At 36.8% G+C, this 13,279-nt stretch overlaps 1 protein-coding gene across 1 annotated transcript in view; it reads right to left on the bottom strand.

The window, feature by feature from the left end:
* Positions 1–9,492, bottom strand: part of LOC144453826 (poly [ADP-ribose] polymerase tankyrase-like) — a 79,774-nt gene extending 70,282 nt beyond the window's left edge. The window contains exon 1 of the mRNA XM_078145193.1: positions 9,302–9,492. Coding sequence (XP_078001319.1) covers positions 9,302–9,403 — 102 coding nt within the window. The 5' untranslated portion in view covers positions 9,404–9,492. The remainder of the gene's footprint in view (positions 1–9,301) is intronic.
* Between the last annotated feature and the right edge of the window lie 3,787 nt (positions 9,493–13,279).

The raw sequence follows: 13,279 nt of genomic DNA, 5'->3' as shown, positions 1-13,279 counted from the left end.
AGATAAACATTTGAAATAATAACAGAACCTCATGCCATGTGAGTTCCAGTGTGGGTCACTCTGGGTTTTTTGCACTCATGCTTGCAGTGTTTTCTGCTGCACTTTCATTCATTACGCTCATGATAGTACTGCCACAGCAAGTACTGGGGCAAATACCCAGAGTACACCAGACTTGCACTCACACATCAAGGGGTTCTGTCAAACGTTGTGAACAAAGATGTTTCATAGTCTAGTGTAATATTAAAGTGTCATGCTGGGACCATGACTGCTTACTGATTTGTCTTTTACAGCTACATGTACACATATGTATTACGTGAATTGATTTTATCTTACATATACCATGTCTTTCACTAAAAAACATATATACAATGTGTGTGTATATATATATATATATATATATATATATATATATATATATATATATATATATATATATATATATATATATATATATATATATATATAATTAGTAAATGCTTTCTAAAACTTACAAGCATTGATAGCGTCTAACACATGTATTTTTACATGAAAACAATTTTTTTTTTCAACCACCTTAAAACAGAATTTCAGAGGAGCCATTATTCTCACTACTTTTGAGTTTGCAAGATCCATCAATATCTTTAAATTCTTAATTTTTTGAAATTCTATGTTTGCATTTCTAACACGCATGCAAATTTTTTTTTTTAAGTTTGGCACTCTGATACTAGTATTTATGTCTTGATTTTCACAATAGAAAATTGTAATTAAATGTACACGCAATAAAATATTCAAGTCTTTTAATTCTAGATGCATAATTAATAGCTAACTATCCTGGGAGTGAGGAAATGGAGTGTTTGTTACACATGAACTGGTTCACTAATCATTCTGGGCATCAATGGATTTCACATCACTCTCTTATCAATCGTTGACCCCTAACCATCATGAAAACTGTAAATTAATCGATTCTAATTGACTGAATTTATCAATAGAGAGTTTTACTACATCAATATTTTTATTTCGAGAATTGCAAAACACCACAATTTTCATAGAATTATATTTTTGTATTGTCACAATAAAAACGTTTTTCAGTTCTAAGGACTGGGTGAGCATTTATGTGACAAGTAAAGGGGAAGTGTGTTTTTTAAATATAGTGCAGTTATAATATACACATTAAAAGTACTGGGTCCACTTTGGAAAAAAAAAACATTCACTCCCTCGATACTGAAAACAAGAAATTTTCCTTCAGTGCATTGTTGAAGCATAAACTTTGGGTTGCATAATATAATTACATAATAATTTACGTTGCCCTGAGAAATGCATAAAAAGATCATTATGCCAATGGCACATTAGCATTTTAACTGTAACAAAATAGATAAATTCCAGGTTGGGATAACTTGAAACTTTTCACATAATTGCATAGTTCATGCACAATATCAGAAATTGATCCATGAAATGTAACTTTTTTTCACCCACTTCGCACTGTCACATCCAACAGGACAACCCAGGTACACTGTATTATCCCTATCAAATAACAAGGTACTCAAATCCAGAACAGTGTCAACTAAGCCAATTTGATGCACTACTGAAGTATACAATTTCTAGTGACATACCAAAACCTTAGTCTAGTGCTAACTTTCATCGAAACTTTAAGAGACCATGTTGGCATCCAGACTACCAAAATTTGTTTTCCAATCTCTTACATTTGTATATAGTATACTGTGACTCACAAGAATTACCAGTTGTTATCATTCAGACTCACAAAATTTGGCTATCACTAGATGGCACACTGGTCTAGTATTTCCTAACCTGATGTTGTTCATACACATGTACTCACGCAAACCAACAAGTTAGTCCATACTATAGTACTACTACTACTACTAATGATACAGCTAAAATGATGTAGGCTTGGTGTTTCACTCATGAGATGTTACGTTTTTTGACACAGAGCTAGACATATTTCAACTCTAAACTAACAATAACATAGATACAATAAACACAACAAGAGCCTTTGCCCAATCACATTGAACAGTGGTAAGCATTGCTATTCTTTCATGTTGCAGTAAAAACAGGCTTCTAATGAAAACATTATACACATGGACTTGATGATTTTAAGGCTTCAATATTTCACCATGACTACTTCTACATCCTCACTGTGCAGGGTACCTATGTTATTGTTTCTTTTGCATCAGCAGGTGTGTATTAAATCATAAATGTCATGTTACATCTGTGAAACAGCAAACCTACATCATTTTAGCTGTAAATGCCATGTTACATCAGTGAAACACCAAGCCCACATCATTTTAGCTGTAAATGCCATGTTACATCGGTGAAACACCAAGCCCACATCACTTTAGCTGTAAATGCCATGTTACATCAGTGAAACACCAAGCCCACATCACTTTATCTGTAAATGCCATGTTACATCAGTGAAATACCAAGCCTACATCATTTTAGCTGTAATACTAAACACAACATTCTGCTACAAGGTATACATACAAATCACAGTTAAATTATTCTTCAAGCATATACACACAGCATGTGACAAGTGAATAGAAATTTATTTCCTCAATAACATTACTAGATGGTACTAATAAATAAATACTCACCGCCACATAAAGTTGACTCTGTTGAAAAGTTAAAAGAGTTACAAATTGTTTATGGTAGCCATGATCTCTATCACTAATTAAATTAAATTCAAAGATGACAAAATCAGCCATCATTATTTTCTCTGCGTTCTTTTATACTAAGTTGCACAGTCCATTACTAATGTTACCTAGAAGTACAACCAGAAAGATTTGCCTCGGGCACAAACATACCACGTCTCTACGTTAAGAGCACTAAGTCTGATGTCATTCATACAACATGTATTTCAGTAAAATATTATTGAATATGAAATTGTATGCATTTTATGAGGAAAATATGACTTCTTCCAAACTACATCTAGATTTTAGATAACTCCCTTTATATAGTAAAAATAGCAGACCCAACTCTTTATACCTTAAGTGCTTCTCATATTCATGATGTGGTTCTACTGTTTGGTCTAATATTGAAAACATTTTTGTTATTTACACCATAACTGAATACCACCCTACCCTTCAGAATCACCCCACCAAATTTCATCCCCATTCACCAGGTAGTTTTCAAGATATAAGATTTTGACCAAAATGACATTTTTAGACCTAATTTATACTAGTATATCACCAGTGATGGGATCGCCATGTTGTGTGAATAATTTTTCATCTCCACATCCCCAGATAATACATCCCCACTAAATTTCAGCACAATCTGATCGGCTTGTACCTATTTTTAGGCTGTAAGTGGAACATACATGTATTTTTCATTACTCTAAGTTATTCTCGCTTTTGGCTTATTTATGTTGTATACTCAAGTGATATGTAATTGACTGCCAGTAATCAAACCCTATACAGTTTTACACAAATTATTGTTTACATAGCAACATCATCATGCCTGTGTACACAGAGTAATCAACCGATTAATAAAGAAGTCTCAACTAATCAGAAGAGTGGACTACTTCCTGTAAAACTTATACATATTTTACAGCAGGCATATATCAGTATTTAATTGGAAAGTCATATCTTAGCAGTCACTCAGTGAGTTTGTCATATAATCCTTTGGGTATTTCAATTTAAGGATGCAGTATAATTTTGTAGTATAAAACACCACATGGATAACAGAGACATTTTCTCAGTTGATGGGAAGTTCACATCGGTATAGGCATTTTACAGAAGTGTGGACACTAACAGCCATTTCTCTTTAATTATGTGGGGGAAGGCTGGTTTGACATACAGTAACACTAGCTGGATTCACGAACCCTACAGCAACACTACTAAATGTAACATCAAGACTAGTACATCCAACAAAAAATGTCAAACATACTCTCAGAACTGCTGTGAAATTTTTCCCTGTCGAGGACTGACTTGATGATCAATAAGCTAACAGCTGTAAATTGACACTGAACCAATTGCTGTTTTAATTTGTGATCGATGTTTCAAAGTAAGAGTCATAAAATTTGCCCATCAGAGCACTCAATGTAAATGGCTCTCGTTTGTCACTATTGGAAGTCTGTTCATATGATGAAAATTTGTGACTCCATTTCCTGGTCACAACAGATTTTCTGACCCAGTATGGACTTGTTTGGAATTTTACTTATTGGAACCGTTCAACGGTTAACCCTGTTCAGACTCTCTGGTGGTGACTCCTGTCCAGACTCTCTGGTGGTGACTCCTGTCCAGACTCTCTGGTGGTGACTCCTGTCCAGACTCTCTGGTGGTGACTCCTGTCCAGACTCTCTGGTGGTGACTCCTGTCCAGACTCTCTTGTGATGACTTCTGTCCAGACTCTCTTGTGGTGACCCCCTGTCCAGACTACATGTATCTTTCAAAACTATCTCTGGGATCCTTGATCACTACTCACACTCTCATGTGGGAACCCTGTCCCGACTCTTGTGTGTGGATCCCCATCCTCCTCCAAACCCTCTTTTGGGGGACCCCTGTCCAGTCTCTCTTGTGTAGATCCCTGATCCATGTACAAACTATGTCATCTGGAACCCTGTCTAGACTATCTTGTGTGGATCCCCAACCCTTGTCCAGACTCTCTTGTCAGGACCATTTCCAGACTATTTTCTGGACAGACTTTCTTATGATGACTCCTGTCCAGACTCTCTGGTGACTCCCTTAACATGTCAAGAATCTTTTGTGAAGCACACCGTCCTGTACATTTTTTGTTGAAATGGCTACAACTCCTGTGCACCCACTATTTTGTTTGGCCATCTGTCTGGGCTATCTTGTAGGGAACCGCTCCCAGATCAAGATATTACCTAAAACAAATTCAATAATAACTGTGTTTGCACTGGGCAAAGAGACAACTGCTCATTTTGATCTACAAGGTGTTGTAGTGGATGTTTTTAACAGAACATGGACAGTTTTGTTAAATTATCCCTAAAACCCCAGGCATATTTTGATCTTTTAATATTGACTGCATGTTATTAACAGGTGTTCCCTTCCCAATCTACCACTCAACATTACATTTTCCTCCCTTACTAATTTCTTGTATCTGATTAGTATAAATGCTTGCCTTCTAAAACAGCAGTTGTATCTACATGTAATAATCTTTATTATTTACTGGATAGTTCTTTAAGCATATCAATGTTCTGTCTCTCAAGAAGTCCAGTGAGGGCAGCTCCTCATTGCTTCAGTTCAGTAGGAAACTGGAGTACCCAGGAAAACGTGCCTTGTTCGGTACAATCAAACTGAATAACACTCTTCTTACTTACAGCGTGGTAATTTTAATCAAACCCAGCCTAGGGCTTGTAGCCTAACCACAGTGTTAAGTGGCTTAACCACTCAATCACCAACAACCTGATAAAATTCTCACTTATTTATAATTCTCACTTATTTATATATCTCAAGTCCATGTCTCTTACATGAATAGTGGTTCATTGTAGCTGGACTGAACGTAGTAAATATAATTACTATGGAAATGAACCTACCAGCAACCTAAGATATACACAAACTAAAAAGTTGCTACACGTCATGGTAGATAACACAAGTGGGTGATGGCAAAGCCTTGGTTATGTGGATACATCAATGTAATCACAACAGTGTAAAGACTGAGTAAGGATGACTGTGCTGTCACTTGAGGAACACTTGCTATCACTGTATCAGCAATCATTGAATGTCACCCTACCATGAGTTTAATTACATGTACATCAAAATTCATTAAATGCTTTATGTGTTCACATAACAGTTTTAGTTTTTGTTTATCTTAATTTGCTCATAGCTTGATTTCTTAGTATTACCAGTACATGTACATTCACTATTACAGATCAATATAGCCAAGGTCTCACATTCTTTGCACATGATCAGCTACTAGTACTCTCCCCATATTCTTTTCACACATACATTGTACATTGTATATAGTGAAGAAAATGGGGCTTAATTTAAACAGGGAAAACTAAGTACACCCAGAATGTGATTCTCTTTCTTTTTCTTGTTTTTGAAGAGTAATTCTTGATGCAATAGCTGGGTCTTCACAATAATCCACATGGATAATGCAGTAAATGCGCTACAGAATCTGATTGGATCAAAATCTGTCCTACTTACTTTCTAGAAAAGTTCTAATTTTAAACAATACTGATAGATGGACTACATTGTATGTTCAAAAAGCTAGATAGGAGATTTTGTGTTATTTTTACTTCTGGTGACAGCTGTTCTCATTTGACTGGTCAAATTTGATAAATGATTTGACCATTTCATCATGAATCATGTAACAGGTCAAACATCAGAAATCACCACATAACATTGATACACATGACAACTTTGATGTTGGCTTGATCAAAGGTTATCAGTCCACAACTTGTTTGATGTCTAACGTTCGTTACACAATGAAAGGCAGAAAGCTACAAGATACTTTCTTGTATCAGTAATGTGAAATATTGTCGTTGTTAAGGGAGAAATTCTCATTTCCAGTGTGCCCTCTAATGATAGCCAAATTTTATTGTTGTGAGTCAAAAAGAGAAAAACTGGCACTTCTTGTGAGTCACCACACACATGTAGTAAGAGATAGGGGAACACCAAATTTTGGTACGTCATTAGAAATTGTGTGCTTCAGTGGTGCATCAAATTGGCTTAGAGGGCACACTGCTCATTTCTTCAACAAAGTCATCACATTGCAAAGATCATGTGACACCAGCTGTAAGTACCTTATCAGTAAGTTCACATAAAAAATTCTACAAAAGTGATGTAATACAATTGTGGGGTTTTTCCAGCCTCGGAGTCTACATTTACATGCAAATGTATTCTTGATATACAGAATCATGTGCCCTAAGGCTACCCTGAATATATCATCACTGCTCCCTATCTCGGTTACCACAGTGGCAATCAAGGTATCGGCTTACTAAGATAGACACAAACTAAAACTGTTGTTGTTTGATGTGGTAGATTGCACAAGCGGATAGCAGTGCCTCTTTTGTGCAGATACAATCACCAGGTGCGATCAAGAGGGTGTTAAATTAAACATTGGAAGCCCCCAAAGCATACACTGCAACAAAATCACTGAAGTCATTAGAAATGACACCCTAATGTGAGCAAAATACTAAAATTAAACCAACGTCCAATCAATAACTTATATCAAAATGTAAACTGTTACAACAATAGTTTTTGTCTCTATCTCAGTAAACCTTGACTGCCAATGTACTTTTCCCTTTTCATTTAAAAGATACCAATTTTATGAAAATGAATATAATATTGTAGGGCAATAAATTTTCTGATTTTTATACAGAGCTATTTCATAATGTGTAGAAAAAAACATTAACAGAAAATGAAACACAATTTCAATTAATACAAAGAGAAAAGTTAGTTGGAACAAAACATTTTGATAAGATAGCTAGCAATTCACTAACAATAACAAACACAAGTTGTGACCATCTTATACATGATGCCTATAATACTTCCATATGACCCCCTAGCACACAGTAAATATTTTTAATGTACCTAACAATCAGCAAATATTACACAAGTTATCCACTTTATACCCACAATGCCTATAATGTTATGTTCTCTACCTAACCCCCTAGCACAAGGTAAAATACTTGTTTGTGTACCTAGCATTAGTGTCACCTATTGTTCTGTGGTCATGAATCAGATGTGATGTATGGTTGGTGGTGATTTTTTTATATTGATCTTTCAATGAGACATAATCCATGAAATCTGTACAACATATTTCACAAGATAAACAGAAGAAATATGGATGATAATGATAAACCAACGGCACCACTATCCCCAACAGAACTAGTATTCATACAACCATCAACAGATTAGCATGAAGAAGTGGAACTTGTTAGAAAATGTGAAAGTAAACAAATGAATTGGAAACTACGACACATGTATTACATTTCATGGTTTGATAAGAACACTTTCATAAGACCTTTTTACATAATACACGCACATTCACAAACGAATTTAAAGTTCCACTGGCATTTCATGTACACTGTACAAAGGCCTATCTATCAAACCACAGAGTTGTAATAAGGTCCTTAAGTTCCCACAATGCACTGTGCCAAGTGTTCATAAATCCATTTCATTTGTTTACTTTCCCCCATTTAAACAAGTTCCACTTGTTCATGCTAGCCTGTCACTGGTTGTATGTACACAATAACCTGTACAGACTGAGAGTTAGTATTCATTCATTTGGTATTACTAATAATCTTATCTTTTGTGACAAATACAGCGAACAATGTGGTTCAGTGAGAAAACACAATGTCTTCCCTTTTAAAGTGCCGGGGACAAGAGACAATAGACATCTACATCAACTGCCTTTTTTTTTAATTTTCAAACAATTTACTAGCTGAATACAAAAACTAGGACAATCTTTAGTGTATTTTCATTCCTTGGTGTTAATCCTGCTTCTTTTTTGACACCACAAACGTCAAAGACTCAGTGATCTAGCTTTATTTCTTTCTCACACATCAACAATGGAGCGAGCCTAAAGCACCTCTCTGAATGGCTTTCTAATTGTCTTTAATATGAAAACAACAGACACACACATATATGACCTACTAACTGCGCTTTCAATGAATGAAAGCCCTCTTTTGTACATCATATTATATATTACACTGCAATACACATTAAAAAATGTTTCTTATGATAATAGCGAAATATTGAATTACAAAATTCATACAATATTAATGGCCTCTCTTTTGGGGGATAATTAGATAATCAAGCCACCTTGGTTTCTAACTGTAATTAGACAGTCTAGCGCAATAAGTGGTCCAGATTTCACACACACTGTAGCCTGTACACAATATGGTATTCTAGAATACACTCAGGCCCTCAGGAGCAAGATGGCCGCTTTCATAGAAAAATGAAAGTACGCAATAAAAGCTACAGTGTGGTGCAGCATCCTAAACATGTGAAATAGACGCCACTTATTAGATCATGACCTGTTTTTATAACCATGTGATTTATTACACTGTTAATGTCAACACAACTGAAAGCACGTGACATTATGTTTTATACATATTTTCCCTCGCAAAAGAACTTGTTCGATGCATGTTACAAACTGGTACAATGGCTGAGGAGAAAACTCTTGACGACTGCACAGTGACGGTTTATTGTTCATACACAACAAACAAGGCTGACAGGGTGTGATCTAACAACATAAGCAGAAACGTGGATGGATCTTTGAAGCCGGTGTCCTATATTCCTCCATCGAACGACAACTGACAACAGTCGAGTCCGGGGTTCGACCCACCTGTAACGGTAGACTTCCTCATATGCAAACACAATATATTCTACTTTCTTACCGGTATGTATGGCATCAGAAGTCTTGTCCCGAGACCGCCACGACCTTGTCTGGGTCTTTTACGGGAGCCCTGTGACTGCCTTCTCCGCGAACGGCCACTCATTATTAGAACTGATAGCGTCCAATATTCGAACTAAGTGTAGCAAAATTAGAGCTAAATACGGTCACAGCGAAATGCATGGAGACGTTTGTAAATCATAAACTGACCTGGTGTGACCCCACGCCTATACATTAACCAATAGGGTCGCTGGATTTCCAATCATGTTTCTGCGTGCAAACAGCATACAGAGTGAGAACGAAAAATTCTAGCCTTTCAATTTATGCAAATTTCACAATCGTCATAAATTTAGACAATCATTCAACTATAAAGGGGCATGCAGTTAACGTACAATATACAAGCACGGGTATTAAAGTGTAGACTTTTCCAGAACCACGTCATACGTCTTGGACGAACGGCGACGCATGGCGAAGTCGTGTTGGTCGATATACTTATGTTTAATATGTGATTACAACGGCATGTGTTCGATCAACAGACTTCAGGTCACCATCAAACTGGCATCTCTTACGAGGCTGCGTGTGTTGGATTTCACACACAATCTGGTGCTCACCAACTAGATGAAATTATACACAAGGTATTTCGATAATGACGAAGAAAACGTGCTAAAACTGAACAGCGCGGATTTCCGATGCAACGTGGACGCAGTATATACTGGACCGTTGTGTGTGCAGACATTCGTACCGAAGCCCAGGGACTTTACATGTATGCTAATTTATGTAACGTGTGTATAGACAGACATTGCCTATATTACGGTAACATGGCATGGCAAGCGGCGTCCTTACCACTAACGCATTCATTACTGTTCAGACTGGGAAATCAATCAAATAAACCAAAACACTTAGTATTCCTCCAGAAACTATACGAATTAAGTAGATAAGGTCATTTTATACACTGTATTCCATTCAATCAGTCACAATTCCTACGGTTTGTTTTCCCGGCGACTCGTACTCTTTCTGATGAGAGAACCCATTCAAACGGCCACGGTGTAGACAACATTGAGACACGACAACATTTGCCAATGAAATCGCCACACAGAATGGACAGTTTTACTGTTCCAAGAGATCATGAACAGAATACAGGTTTAGAAGCACAAAATACGAGCTACGAGTTTTTATGTGCATCAAATGAAAGGGTATTTACCTTACTGTAATAGCATATTCCAAGCCAAACACTCAAACAGCCGCCATCTTTGAACGCAGGTGACCACAAGTTCACGATTCCAGGCTGTTCCATTTAGGAGTCCTTCCCTCTGCATAATGTAGATGTCGCTCACAAATTCACACTCGATTTTATCCCATTTTCCCGATGGTGGCGTGCAATGTACTATGATTTATTTGCCTTTTTTAATATTCAAAATAAACGGTGATAAAACTTGCAGGTTTATTGTTACTCTTTTTTATCATTTTACAAAACAGCAACGTTTGTTTTGGTCAAAACGTGCGTTCATTTTCAGGGTTTCTTTTTTTTCCGGCTAGCAATGTAGAATTCGGAATTCGTTGGGGAAACGCTTGAGTGCTGTTTTCTAAGGCTAGGAAAACTAGAATAAAGGTTAATTTAATGTACTTCTTCATGACCAACGAGTACAGTAAGTTTGTGTTTGTTTGTTTGTTTGTTTGTGTATTTGTTTGTTTGTTTGTTTGTTTGTTTGTTGAACGGAAAACTTTTTTAATACAATTTATTTGCATTGGAGAATGATACACTTGTGTTGTCTAGTGGATTTCCAATAAGGAATAAACAATTCAATTTATAAATAAAACAGTAGTTGATTTCATAGTAGCCTAATACTAGCTCAGTTGTATTTTGCGATGTCACATGACATGAATACATAATTTGTTATTTCGCATGTAATGACGTCACAGGTCATTAACATATTTGTATTAAAGTGAAACCTTGTCTGACGACATCCAAGAAGTGTACATTTCATTTCTGGTTCAACAGCCTCTTTTTCTTCCGTCAAGTTGGAAAAAAAGTGTGTATATACATGTATATAAACATGTGTATTGGCCGACGGAGGTAGTTCATTTCGAACGAAAACATTTCTTAGGTTGATAAATAGAAACATGCATGTATACATTGTCAATAATAATAATAATGTTATTATTTTTATATAGCGCTTTCCCACTGGAACGGACCTATAGAAGCACAACCACAATTATACTTCTTCAACTCCCTGGGGAGTATACTATCCACATCGCAATCGCTATCATACGAGGTCCCTAATTTCACAGCTGGGTTGACTGGGACGCACACTCTTGTTCATAAAATAGCAGTGAAAGCACTACTGGATAGTTACCCTATTAAAAATTAGTATAATTATCTGCGACCAAATGTTAATTAAAGTTTTTGAAAAGAATTGATCAACCAATCAATCAGTGAATTTATAAAGCGTCAGTTTCCACAACGATGTAGAGTTCAGGGGCGTTGGACAGTTAGAATGCTCTAGATACGCCTTTAACTGTTGATTTTTGTTGTATTTCCAATGGCAGTTCATTCCATAGACGGGGTATAGTACAGCACGTGATTATGAGAATGCACGCCCGCCAGACGACAACAGTACGTTTGTTGTACTTGGTTTCGTGACCATAAACATTTGGCAGTTGATCGGAGTGTCCTGGTGATAGTCCATTCAGAGATTTGTAGGTGATAAATAAAAGTTTAAATATGGTTCTATCCTTGACAGGTAGCCATTAAAAAAACCAAGTGTGTATAGTCACCTAGTACAACATACTTTTCTTCAAAATCACGAAATTACTAAATTATAAAATGTAACTGAGGTTGATGATTCAAATGTGGATGTTCTAGCATTTGAAAAATGAAACACAACTATATTTATTATCACAAAATTTAGCGACCAATTCTTTTTTTTAAACATAATAGGTTACTAACATAACACCATGTATATGATTTCGAACCTAATTTAAATATGATAATCACACAACTAACATCACTGATCTCAGAATTTCATCTCATAATTTACCCATGAAAGACTAAGATACATTATACATCTCCAGAGAAAAGATGTATGGTGGGTGGATAGATAGGTTGGTAGGTGGATGGATGGATGGATGGATGGATGGATGGATGGACGAGTCGTCCATGGCCCACGCACATTTACTTGGATAATAGCTAGGAGGCTACCACGCACGCACATGGAAAGCCGTTTGAGAACGTATTCTCCGCTCTCCACCACTGGAAATGGTTCGGATACAGATTTCGGTCGTTAGTTTGAAGGCACCGGCGCGCAGATTAATGAGATTGTGTCGGGTACTACTGGTCCTCCCTCAGTTTCCTTTCTCTAAAATATGACCCTCCATTGATAGTTTTTAAAAGGCCATTGTTTTCATACTATTACCACGGTGAGTATGTTTATGCCTGTGTGTGGATCTATTGGCTTAGCTCCCAAATATTAGATGAGTGCTCAGCTTGCTAATAACCTCGGGACCGAGGTCAACATCTCCACTCCACCACATTATGCCAAATATCTTGCCACGCTATTCCCCCTTTACTACGTACCGTGAGGCCCGCTCCTCTTGTCACACCACAACTGAGGGTTGCATTTCACTGATGTGTTATATTACAGTACAATGGTGGCAGTGGTGGGATGTGGTAGCAGTAGGATTTGGAACTGGTGGCAGTGGGTGGGATCATGTCAAAATCACAAAATAATTGCAAAACATGAGTCAATATAAAATGTGACCACCCCCTAATTTATGATATATAGAATACGGCCCTCCCCGATGACCGATTTGTTAAAAGTGACACCCAGCTAATCCCCCCCTTGTAATTACTGAAGGCTCCCTAAACGACACGTTCATAAGCTTGCTTCGACATTAGGGAGGAGTCGACACTTTTCACTTTCTCGACCTCAGTGACTTCATGCCCGACAAAATTACTATTGACCCATAAGTCTTATCAATATAT

The sequence above is a fragment of the Glandiceps talaboti genome, chromosome 2 (genome assembly GCF_964340395.1).
Source record: "Glandiceps talaboti chromosome 2, keGlaTala1.1, whole genome shotgun sequence".
Lineage (NCBI taxonomy): Eukaryota > Metazoa > Hemichordata > Enteropneusta > Spengelidae > Glandiceps > Glandiceps talaboti.
This window is presented reverse-complemented; position numbering and strand designations above follow the sequence as displayed.